This window comes from Artemia sp. Qi Xiang Cuo, chromosome 11 (genome assembly GCF_049724085.1).
Source record: "Artemia sp. Qi Xiang Cuo chromosome 11, ASM4972408v1, whole genome shotgun sequence".
Taxonomy (NCBI): Eukaryota; Metazoa; Arthropoda; class Branchiopoda; order Anostraca; family Artemiidae; genus Artemia; species Artemia sp. Qi Xiang Cuo.
This window is the reverse complement of record NC_142804.1, coordinates 48,062,455-48,075,641: the sequence shown is the minus strand read 5'-3', so window position 1 is coordinate 48,075,641 and position 13,187 is coordinate 48,062,455. Positions and strand designations below refer to the sequence as shown.

At 33.4% G+C, this 13,187-nt stretch overlaps 1 protein-coding gene across 1 annotated transcript in view; it reads right to left on the bottom strand.

Moving 5' to 3' along the window:
- LOC148947070 (uncharacterized) overlaps positions 1 to 13,187 on the bottom strand; it is a 67,316-nt gene that overhangs the window by 11,981 nt on the left and 42,148 nt on the right. The window contains exons 21-27 of the mRNA XM_089096858.1: positions 12,910 to 13,076; positions 10,672 to 10,891; positions 9,442 to 9,679; positions 7,700 to 7,895; positions 5,850 to 6,141; positions 2,966 to 3,221; positions 1,174 to 1,462 (exon numbers count right to left, since the gene is read on the bottom strand). Of these exons, the coding sequence (XP_088952984.1) occupies positions 1,174 to 1,462; positions 2,966 to 3,221; positions 5,850 to 6,141; positions 7,700 to 7,895; positions 9,442 to 9,679; positions 10,672 to 10,891; positions 12,910 to 13,076 (1,658 nt within the window). The remainder of the gene's footprint in view (positions 1 to 1,173; positions 1,463 to 2,965; positions 3,222 to 5,849; positions 6,142 to 7,699; positions 7,896 to 9,441; positions 9,680 to 10,671; positions 10,892 to 12,909; positions 13,077 to 13,187) is intronic.

Sequence of the window (13,187 nt, the reverse complement as noted above, 5' to 3'; positions counted from 1 at the left end):
GAAACCGATAAGAAAAGAAATTCAATTTCGTCTCGGAGAAACAATAACTGGTATTGTCTCGTATTGACAATCAATAACGATAGAATGACATTCAGATAGTATAGAAAGCTGATAAGACAGGAAAATTCAAGTTCGTTTTCTGAGCAATAACAACGGTTATTATCTTGCATTGGCAATCAATGACACTCGAATGACAATCAAATATTAAGGGAAACTGATAAGAAAAAAAAATTCAATTTCGTCTTGGAGAAACAATAACTGGTATTATCTCGTATTTACAATCAATAACAATAGAATGACATTCAAATAATATAGAAAGCTGATAAGACAGGAAAATTCAAGTTCGTTTCTGAGAAATAACAACGGATATTATATTGCATTGGCAATCAATGACACTCGAATGATAATCAAATATTACGGGAAACTGATAAGAAAAAAAAATCAATTTCGTCTCGGAGAAACAATAACTGGTATTATCTCGTATTGAAAATCAATAACAATAGAATGACATTCAAATAGTATAGAAATAAGACAGGAAAATTCAAGTTCGTTTCTGAGAAATAACGATGGATATTACCTTGCATTGGCAATCAATGACAGTCGAATGACAATCAAATATTAAGGGAAACTGATAGAAAAAAAAATTCAATTTTGTCTTGGAGAAACAATAACTGGTATTATCTCGTATTTACAATCAATAACAATAGAATGACATTCAAATAATATAAAAAGCTGATGAGACAGGAAAATTCAAGTTCGTTTCTGAGAAATAACAACGGATGTTATCTTGCATTGGCAATCAATGACACTCGAATGACAATCAAATATTACGGGAAACTGATAAGAAAAGAAATTCAAGCTCGTCATGAGAAATAGTCGTGGACACCATCTTGCATTACCCAGAAAAAGCATTAAGCTATTAAAAATAACTAACGAAAAAAATAGCTACATCTTTTTTTCTTATGCTTTTGTAACTTAGGGCGAAGGAAACAAACTGCTTTTGTCAAAAGGGCCCGACTTTTATATTTGTTTATAGACTTTCTATTCAAACCGAAATTTAATATATTAAAATCAAGAGGAATAAAAAATTTTCAAGCTCCGTAACGAAATGCTTAGCAGTCAGAAGTACCAGCAGTTTTTAAAACCCGTAAGTACTAGTTAATTGATACTTACTTTCCAACTTCAAAGGCAAGTTTCTGCATATGACCCATAAAACTTTTACCAACGCCAAAACATGCCTCAACCTTTTCGGACTGGGGTCCAAGGAGTTCAGCAGTGACATCGACAAAAGTGGCAACACCGCCACTATATTTTTCAAACCAGGATGTCAGCTTGATTTCTTTCTCTTCGTCTAATCGACCGAAAATCTTTGCAACAACACGACCTTTAGTTGTCTCAATAGGGCGTTGACTCCCAGTTTTAACAACGGTGTTAGCCCCAACGTTTGTTGTTGATGCTCTTGCTACAACGACAAAGCTTGATTAAAAAAAAAATCGATTTCCAAAACGGAAATTATAATGGAAAACACATTCAACAAAAATGAATCTTCTTGTTCTTTAAATCAAGATTCCTTTTACGAGAGAAAATAATTTTCTTCTTCTTCAAACCAAAATTCCCTTTTCGATACACATAAAAAAGGAAACAGAGCCATCTAAGATAAATCAAAACTAACAAAATTCAACGGTAAAGATTGGTATAAGGTAGAATAATAAAAATGAAATACAACGTAAAAAACTGGATAAACTGATTTTAAACTGATAAACTGATAACTGATAACTCGATAACTGATAAACTGATATTAAATAAAAAAAGAGATTATGCTTTACCAATATATAATCGTAAAGTGTCTGAATTCGCGCTTTTGCCCTCTGAAGGATATCCAATAGATATTTTCTTTTTGCTAACAACAGAACTATCGAAGAACCATCCTCTAGTATATATGAAAATAATAAATAACTAAATCGTATCTACAGATATAACTTTGACAAACTTAAATATTAATAAAATAGAAATAAATTCCAGTTCATCGCGGCAAACATTAATTCTTATTAGCTTTTTGCTTCATATCCTTACTGACCATTAATATAATCATAACTACTGTTAACTTAATAAATATTTTTTTAAGACAACTCTCCACTTATAATAAGCATTAAAAACCAGATCTCTTTTAATGGAAAAATAATAGAATTATCTGCAATGTACCAGTGTTTTATTTTTAGATAGTATATGATTTTAGGATGAAAAATGGAACCCTAGAGCCAAGAATTCATGCAGTAACTTATATTAGAAATAGTTCTTTAAAACTTCAAAAAAGAAAGAAGGGAATTATATGGAAAATAAAGATTGACCTGTAAATTCATGAAATAAGAACATGTATAATTTAATTTTTTTTTGCGGGATTATAAAGCTAACTAGAAGCGGAGCTAGTCATAAAAAGGGTATAAAAAAAAAAAAAAAACAGAAAAACAACGTACATTAATCGGTAAAGCATCTTATACTGATTATACTTGTGTAATGAGAAATAGTCGCTTCAGCTACCCGTGTTATAAAGTCACACCATTGTGTTCAGAGATGAATATTAGTGATTGGCGGAGATTCATGGGTACATACCAACAATATAAGTAGAAATCAATGAAAACTTTTATTCCCCTCAGGTTTGATGGCCTCCGAAGGAACTTACTACTACTGCTACTACTACTAACAACTCACCGCAGCACAAATCGGCCTGAGGCCCATACAGCTACGCACGCTGCTCCTTCATCCAAATCTATTCCAAGCCTCCCTCTTTACACCCTCCCAGGAAGTTCCCATTTCCTTTAAATCTTTCTTTATGACGTCCTCCCACCCCAGACGAGGACGATCTGCTTTGCGTTTAGCCCTAGACGGTTGGCCGAAAAGAATTTACAGAGCTTAATCTGCATAATGTTATTAAAATATAATAAATTTGGTGATAATATGAACTTACATATATCTACTTTGAAGCGTACTCCATGAGTTTCAGATGAGGCACTGTCAAATACAACTTTGGTCTCTTGCATACGAATATCTTTGGGCAGAATCCAGTTGACAACCTTGCCTTCTTTGATATCAGCCAAGAAATTTATTATGTTTGGCATTCTTTGGAAGCCAGAGACGTCTGATCTGTGCTTCATAAAAACATTGAATCCAAGGGATGATTTTCCGGATGTGGCGCTGGATGTTTGCATAATAGGAACGGTGATCTGACAAAGTAAATCAAAAATAAAATTGTATTTTTCTGCTTCTTTTTATTTAAATTGCGGGTATTTCTAGAGACTCCATATATTTCATACACAGCTATCTTCTAACTTTCTTCTTAGATAGTTCAATGATGCTTGCTTCATAAAACAAAAAACCTAACCTACGGGTTAAGATTCAGGATTTTGTCTTTCATGAAAAAGAAAGAATTGTAGGGACTTTCGCCCATTTTTTTCTTCAACAAACCTTTTTTTTTAACTTTAATTACTCTAATTTTTTCTGAATTAAGTCTGTTACCAACTTATATTTTACTCTTTTCTGGGCACTTTCCATTTTTTATTTGTTCATAAATTCTTGCTTTTAAATCTTTCCACTTCTCACCTCATCTAATTTTCCTTCTAATAACCTTTGCTCACACGTTTGCAATTGAGTTTCTGTTCTTGTTACCCTTATTTCTTATTATATAAAGAGTACGGTTAATAGACCAGTACCTCACAAACTAGGTTTGATGCGGAGGGATGATTGCCTCATTTAAATCAAGAATACCATCAATCGTGAAATTGAATTCAAGGCTAAGTCTCAGACAACAAACCCCAATTCAACCCCCCCCCCCTCCAGAAAGAGGTTCCAACATCAGGAATCACGTGCACCAGATGGTGCGTCACGAAAACTATGCCCAGCCTGGAAAAACTGTGCCACGTGTGGCGGAACTGTGTGGACACACGTGTCGCACCAAGACGAAAACCAGGTAGCGGAAAGTTGGCAACCCTTCGTGTCTTTCGAGATCACCAACTAAGGCTGAACAAAAAGATGTTCATTGGCCATACTAATTAACTTCATGAAGAAAAATCGAAAAACAAAATCCCCGCCCCTCCTCTTCGTACGTATGTACGAAGACTGTCCTTCGTACGAATGTCTGTCCAACAGTTTCTGTTCTCACAACTAATATTTAACGTCAAAGAAATTTCACTTATGACGCAAAAATGTCATCTTCAAAGTCTAAGATGTTTTGAAAAGTCCCATTGATAACAGCAGAAGAAAGGCAAGTCAGATACTGTTTACATGATTTGCATTGTATTTATCAAGAATCTTAATCAGTGCACTGGCTGACGCTATTAAGTTTATTGTAAAAAAAGACATAGAAGTGCCTTGTTACAACTAAAAAAAACTAATAAATAAATTAATAGAATAAACTAGTAATAAATTGACATAACTCCTTATTTGGCCAGCTCTTATTTTGTTCTTTCCTCCCACAAATTATCGTTTTAAATCCATTCCACTTTACACCTCATCTACTGTTCCCTTTTAATAGCCTTTGTCACACATATCGTTTTGTATTTCTATTCTTCTCAGCCTTGTTTTCTATTCAGTTTTATTTTCAAAGAAAGATAAAATATGCACTGATATATATAAATAATAAATAATTTTGTTCCGTGTTTTATTTTATCACATTTGATTCCATATAAACGCCACTTCTGGGGCTGCTATAAACCATGTTTCCAAATACCAGGTATAAAAGTGTATAGTTATCACAGCAAAAATGTGTCAAAAAGTTTTTTCCTAAGCCTCAGATTTCTCGTAATAGAGGGAACAGCACTTGTTTTGTAAGGTGAAGGTCACCATTCAATTCTGCCCTTCATAAAATATCTAACTTTTAAATAGCCGACGCCTTTTCCTTTTGGCGGTAAACCAAACAAGTCTCCCAGTTCTCTTTGTACCTTTCTATCCCCATCCCCCCTGTTTCTCTCCTGTCATTTCCCTTTCTTTTTTCCAAACCTTATAGTGCTTTTTAAAGCACTCCTTGCCCAGTACACCTATCTCGGAGGAGAGGATTCCCAACTCCCCATTTTTAACAACAGATACATATTTTCCTCAATTTTTCCTGATGTAATATCTTAAAAATTTTCCTGATATAATACCTTAAATTAGGTATTTTTTTTTCTAAGACCACGCTTTTATTTGTTCGTCATAGTGTGGTCTTAGAAAAAAATACCTAATTTAATGTATTGTTAAAAATACGTGGTACATATGGGGAGATGTAACCAATCAAGTATATATCAAGCATGTAACCAATAAGCTCAACAACATTTCTTTTGCGATAAGAAGAAGGAGAAGTTTGTACTGCTTTCATTAAAAATTCAACTCATATTTAGGTAATCTTAAAGAAGAAAATTTACAACTCAAGACTTTGAATGAACCCTGTTAATAAACTCTCACAGACAGGTCTAGTGAATGAACTGGAAACTATTTGTGACCCGAAAGTGGTTATTTTGTTCTGTATGAGTACGCGTTTTTTGATTGTAATGATTTATTTGCTGTGCTGACGACCACTGATGTACGTGGTCGAAACATCTAGATTTCTTGTATCTGTTTACACCATCTAACAAAAGGACTTATCCCCATACGAACTCTTATTTGTTCTCTCAGTTTATTTTTTATTTTTCTTCAGGCCAATCCTTTTTTCTATTGATGCTTTTCTTTTAGCAATCTATTTTTCAGTAAGAAGGAAGAAAATCACTAATATATTCAAAGAGGAAATATTTTCCACGACAAATCCTGGCCAATCATTTTTTTTCTATTTGGCTTTTTTATTAGCTGTCTTTTTTTCACAAAAGAGAAGTGTTTGCACTCACCTCAACAGGACTAGAGCGAACAGTAACAGTCTTAAGGTCAGGAACATGAGTGATTGGTGTAAAATCAAGTGAGTCTGTAGTGGCGGTAAATGGTTTAACGTGGTAATGGCTGAGTGCCAAACGTGATTTCTTCGGTTCCCATTCTCCAATAGCCTGTCCTTTGTTTGTGTCAACCTTAACTTCCATAGTATTTGGAGCAACAAGATGAAGATGGGTTGATACCCCAGAGCATATATATTTGTCAACCATGGGCACATCAAAACCAATCTGAGAGACAAACTTGAATGCAACCCTGCCAAATAGAATTACATTAGATACTTGGAAACATTAACTTAGGTGAGATGTTAACACTTAAGCGGTGCAGTTTGTCAAGTTTTAAAGCACATTTTAATGTGCTTTGAGCTATCCCGGATAGCTAAATACAAGAGAAATATGTTACGCCAAAAATGCCAAAAAGCGCTAAAATGCCTGGCTGCATGTCAAAAGCCAAAGTTTCAAGTGAATAAAGAGAAATTATTATAAAAAGCCAAAGCCTTTCAAGGACTGTGACGTCGAGTAGAGAAATATTTTCAACGATTTTTGTTAACATATAACATCTCTATATGCTGATTTACTTCAGAGCTTCTACCCAAACCAACCCTTTTCAAAAAAAGCCTCATTTAGCATCACTAACCCCCAAGAAATCACTATGCAATAAGAAAAATCATAGAAAATAGTGATAAATCACTAGGGGTGTCAACCCTGGGACTATGGCGTCGAGTAGAGAGATATTTTCAACGATTTTTGTTAATATATAACATCTCCATACAATGATTTACTTCAGAGCTTCTACCCAAACCAACCCTTTTCAAAAGCAAAAGAAGCTCAGACCATTCAGTTTTTGAAATTCTCTGGTATATTATTCAAAATGCCAATTTTTCAAAAAGGGCCCCTTTGAGCGTGAAACTCTAAGACAATACTATTATGAATTTGAAAGCTGTTGAAAATAACTAAATAGCCAACAATAAAAGAGAATAGTATATGCAGTTTTGCTACAAGGCACTCACGTTATTAGATATTTATAAATGGGAAAAACAGCCACCAAGTAAGTATAACTACAGATGGATAGGAAAAGATGCGCACACCTCCTTACATATTTTAAAGTAAAATAATGGGATTATAAGAAAAACAATCCGTACCTTTTAATTATCTAAATATTAATACAGACTAAAAAAACAAGATTTTCAAATGTAGAGCGCTTGACTTTCACAAGTTCTCCCTTAGCTTAGTCAGATCCATCCTAACTCATATACATTATTATTATTTAGACTAATAATGAGCCAAGTTTAACTATAGCTGCATATGTGAACCTTCCTTATGCATCAGCTGCAGCAAGTTCCTCTTATTCAAAGGTTCTAATGTTTAAATTACCGGTGTTGCGATTGCATTTATTTATAAGCTCTGAGGTCTAAATAACGATTTAATCTGAAGCTGAATTTTAAGCCAATTTCTAAACAAAAACAAACATAAAAAATCGCACCAAGTCCCACTTTGAAAACAATATTGAGTTTTATGCATTTTATTTACATATTATATTGTTTTATAGCTACATTTTAAAAAATATCATTTTCTATCCAAAATCCTCAAAGAATGTAAATAGAGATATCGGCTCTATAACACTTGAAGAAGGACCGCAATAATGGCGTACAAAAAGGAATCAATAAAGTTTGATAAACAGAGGGGAGGGGGAATTAAGGGGGGAGGGGTAGTATTTTAGTCTAAGGAATGATTAATATTACTAATTGTGAAAGAGAAAAATACTTTATCACCCAGGAATGGACTAGTATCAGAGAGAATACATTGAAACTTACGTCGGATTTATTTCAGCTTCAAGACCAGATGACGTCAAGTTAACGTTACCATTTATAGAGGTCAGCCCTTTGTAGTGGATGTTCACCAAGAAAGGTATACCCATCTCACTCGGTGCGCTGATGTAGACATCTCGCAGTGGGAGCCATTTTCTGTAGTTGATATCACGACCTCTTCCAGTGAAGTAATCGGAAAATTCTGTGGAAAAATTATTTTTATTATAGGCCTTTCTTTTGTTATGTTTTAAGTTTGAAATTTTACAAAGGAGGGGAAATTTCTCTTGCATTTAAGGCTGCAATAAGAATAACAAAAGAGAAATCAAGATCCTTATCTTGAATGAGATATAAAGGGAAAAAGAATGAATCCTAAATTTTCGTATAGCCTCAGATCCTTGCAAGTCAAGGAACGTCATTTTATGGAGCTGTGTCAACTCTGGAAACATTTTTATGTTTTACTTTTGAAAAGGAAAATATCGGTACAATGTACTTTAATCATTATTAGATTCAAGCTATTTGTGTGATGTGATATTTCTTTTTCTTTGTTTTTTTTATCATATCATGTTTTTACAGGATTAAAGTTGAATTTTCAAATTTGTATCAATGGAATTAGGGATAATCTATAGCTCACCTATGTACAAACTAAAGCTGAATCGATCTGAATCTTAATGTAAATCGGCCCTTTCTTTTTAGTAGCCCTTTTAATAAACTCGATCAATAGCCAACTCGAACTTGGCTTTTCTCTTTTCAATGCCTCATTAAGTTAAAAAAAAAGACTAAAAAATCCTTCAGATTGAGGAGAAAGGAATATTTTTACAATAGTTTTCTACGACATTCAACCGTAGGCTCTAGAACCAAGCCGCTAAAAGTCACCAATCATCCCCAAGTACTAGCCCAGGAGCTCTCACATGCATCCACTCGCCTCTCGGCTGCCCATCTCTAAACGGTTGGTAGTGAGCTAACTGAGACCAGACCGAGGTAAGTGAGTGGTAGTGAGCCAACTTAGACCAGACCGAGATTTGTGCCAAGCTTTGTGAAATATTACAATGATCTCTAGTGTTTCTAGTTTTATTGTTTAGTTTATTTTATCCTGACGAAGTTTTATCAGATAATTTTATTCTCAATCTCAAGTGTTTTTATCCTTTAGTTTATTTATCCTGACGAAGTTTTATCAGACAACTTTATTTTGATAATTATGACTAAGAGACATTATATTTGGGCTTTGCCCACGAGAGCTATGTCTTGTTTTTAAAATTCAATGAATTTGAATTTGAGTGCCAATCCCAGCTTTTACTTAAGCCCAATTGATAGCCTACCGATAAATAGACCATATTTGACTCAAAGTAAAATAAATGTATAATAACTCTCGGCTATGTCACGCAAACTTTGCTGGGTTTCTCCTTGTAGGGCATTGTAGCAACCATTGTTTTATTAAAAGGTAACTTATTCTTGCCCCTGGGTCTCGCAACAGGGATAACCAAATTTTCAAAAAACCACCTAAGCTATTCAAAACCAAATTTGTAAACAATAATGTGCCCCCTGAAGCAAAATTATTTCATAAGATAGGGAATGATTAATGACCTTATGTTTGCCCTCATCAAAGGTTGTGGCGTGTCTCACAAGGATATACAGCCACCAACCTCTAACTTTTACCACCTCCAAGCTTTGCGAAAAAGGTCAACAGCCACTCACCAGAGGCAACTGCATAGGTATGCATGATAAACCATCTTATAATGCATAATACTTACCTTCAGAGAGATCAGAGAACATATTGTCATCTACTTCCCAGAATCGCTGAATTTCATCAAGGAGCTTAATGTTGATAAATGCCTGCGGAGCACTTGCACCTCGTTTGACGATGTTCAATTCTTCCTTAATCTTTTGTAATTCTGGACTTGTTTCTCTGCCATGACGAAGTGGTCGGCCCATAAGTCTATCTACCATATTTTCAACTATTTTCTCAAGATGACGACCAAAGACAGAAGTCTAAAAAAAAGAAAAGATAAATTAGAAGTTAATCCGGTGAGCTGGGTTAGGATCGAATAGCTCCTATTGGTTCCCCTATTGGGCAGCCGTGGCTCCTATTGGTCAGTCGCGATTGCTTTTGCAGTCCACAGTTATGCAATTGCCATGAACTGATATGTTCCTCATTTTTTTCTTTAATTATTTTCCGGAAGTTTATGATCCTGCAAAAATTATGGATTAACCCTTTACATATAAAGAATTGAAGCATCATTTTGTATCTTATTCTTAGTGCTACAGATCAAGTATCTATTGAGCATATTGAAAGAAAATCATTGAAAGTCACATGAAAAATCCAAGTCATTAACGGCTAAAAAAAGAAATTTATCAAGATTCAAATTGTACTTCATCGAAGCTTTTAAAAAACAAATAAAATTATTGATTTAATAATTTAATCGATAATTAAGTAAGTAATTTGTTATTTAAATAATTAATTAATTAAATTATTATTCAAATATTTCATTTAATAATTTATTACTATTTATGAGTCAATAATTTAATCAGTTTCATTGGCTTATGAAATTAGGGCAATGTATCCAAAGGCCAAAACACAGATTTTACTTTAAGATAGGATAGTTTAACTTAAAACCTAGTGAAATTCAATAAAAATATAGCTTTCTAATATGAATGAATCGGAAACATTAAGAATTTGCAATTTATATAAAACAATAGTTGTTTTTATACTATTATATTGTTTTCAGCAATCTACTTATTAATTTCTGCAAAGTAAATGTTTAAAGTAAATAATCCACCAGTAGCCGTTAAAAAACTACAAGAAAATTCTGACTGTATTTTATAATTTACGGCGACAATTTATGGCAATGAAGATAATTTATCAATAATTGATAACAGAAACTATTATTTCAATAACTAATAAAAAAATGATTTTAATAACAGTTTTCAATCAGATGTCAAATGTTCTTTTTTACAATTTGAAAAAAAAATGAAATAAATACCTCTAGCGTATTAACAATTCTGAATGGTCCATTGTTTGAATTCAAGTTCATATAAATATTGTCTGGCATATAGGATGAGTTTCCAAAGAACAAGGAGGAGTGCATTAAGTAGCCTTCGTCCTCTTCGAAGTCGTGAGCTCCACTAATAATGTTGGCTGAACGGAAGAAACTTCTAGAGATGGGTTTGGTTAATGGCAGAACAGCCTTTGCTTTCAAAGCCCTAAAAAAATATACTGAATAGAGTCTACTAAACACTGAAGAAAAAATAAAGAAACTGAAAGATTAAACTGAATAAAGATACAAAGTATGGCTAAACGCCATTAGTAAAATATGGCTAAACGTCCTGACAATCCTTAAATCGTATTAAAAGCCACAGTTTTTTGGCATTTGAAATTTGCGACATTTTCAAAATTATATAGAAAAATCTAAATTCTGTTTAACCCAATTACGACTTCTTGTACGACGAAATCTCTGGATATTGGTTTAATTAACCACACAATAGCCTATGCTTTCAATGCCCTTTAAGACAAGGCCGTACCCGGAGGGGGGGGGGGTTAGGGGTTTTGAACCCCCCCCCCCTTCCCGAAATGTTTGTTTGACTCGTAAAAACCTAAAAAAATGGATATAAAAAAAATTGTGTGCGTTTTTGAGGGTTTTTTGTGTACCCCCCCCCCCCGAAAAAAATCTTTGAGTAAAACACCCTCTGAAAAAAAATCCTGGGTACGGCCTTGCTTTAGGAATATATAGTAGCCTATGCATGTAAGTAGGCTTACACATAATAGGAGCATCCCTCCTCTAGTTTTAACCAGACGGATCCCAACCTAGCATAATTTTGGGGTAAAACACGTTAAACTGTCTGATCATCTAAATAAGCATATTTAATTTCCTATAATAATAATGTATCGCCAAAAAACGTCCTTGCTATAGCTGAAAACGTTAACAAGAAAACAGACCCACATATTGACAGCAAATAGGATACAAGTTGCAACAAAAACAAAAGGATGTACAGAAAGCAAAGCGTACTAGACTTTAGAGGACTACTTCCAACGTTCCGCTGATAGCAGAAGATGCCCCGTAGCATTATAATACGCGTGAAATGAGAAAGAACAGGAATAAACTTTGTTCCCTGTCACTTTGTACCCCCCCCCCCCTCTTGTTACCACCTCGATTTAGCAATCTAAAAATAGTATAATGAAGAGTTGGCATGTGTGAAGGTAAACGGAAAAAAATTAGTAGCATGAGTAAGATTCGAAAATTTATGATAAATATTGAACCCTCCCCCTCGCCCAAAAAAATCTTAAAATTTTTAGTTTGTTATTTATGTAATTCTTCGATTTTGCGCTTTCTTGAAAGGGATTAACAATCTTCTTTTTTCAATAGTATATGCTTGTCCGATCTTAAAATCTCAAGAGTTTGTGTGCCGTTTTTTTTTAAGTAAAATGTAGAATTCTATTGCCACTGTGCTGTTAATGAAGATCAGCCACTATTAAAAGGAAGATAAGGAACATACCACCTTAAAAAAAAAACTCTAAAAATTCGAAGTCGACAAAAAAGTCGAAGGGACTCTTCTCTAGCGATGATACTTGACTAACAAACTCAGAGATAACATGATCTATACGCTACCAGAGGCAAAACGCTTTAAAAATAAAGGGTCCACCAGCCACAAAACCAGTTCAATTTTTAGATATACCACTCTTTATTTGAAAAAATGTAACCTTTTTGAATTATTTGTGATCCAGCTCGATTTTACTATTTATTCTGTATATTTGTTTTATTGCTATCTTTATTTTAACATTTCATATTATATATAATATTTAAAATTACTATCTACTGTTGCTATTTTAAAATTGTTTAATCATGTTATTGTTCCATTATAATTTTATAGCTACTTATTGAATGATCAGAAAAAAATATTTAAAAAAGACTGATATAATACTGCCAATCGTCTTACAAAAACCAAGACACAATTTAAAAAAAATAAATAAATAAAAGTTGAATTTAGATAATTGATCAAGTATCCATAGAACAGAACTAAAATTTGCAACAAACCTGAAATATAATTAATAGTAGGTTATAAATTAGTTTAGAAAAAAGACTCAAAATCAATATAATTTAGTTATTAATTAACTTATTCATGTAAATGGTCATTAAAAATAGACAATTATTTGTTTATCTTATTACCATATAACATATCATATCGTTCCTCAAAAAGTTTGAAAATAGATCTCGAATACTTACATTGGTCTAACAACAGGATCTTCAACTGTGGCAAGTGTGGCCAATGTTGTGCGGACAAGTGATGCCACTTGTTCAGAAGGTTCAAACCAAGTGCCGATGGCCATTCGCTCCCAAACTTCAGAAGAAGGATTAGCATGAATGAGGATATTCAAAGCAGCCATACGAACCTGTAAATGATAGTATTATGAAAAAATTTTAAAAGCTGAAAGATACATATATATATGGGCTCATAGGGTTTATATTAACTTTATTTTTAAGCAAAACGACATCTTAAGAAA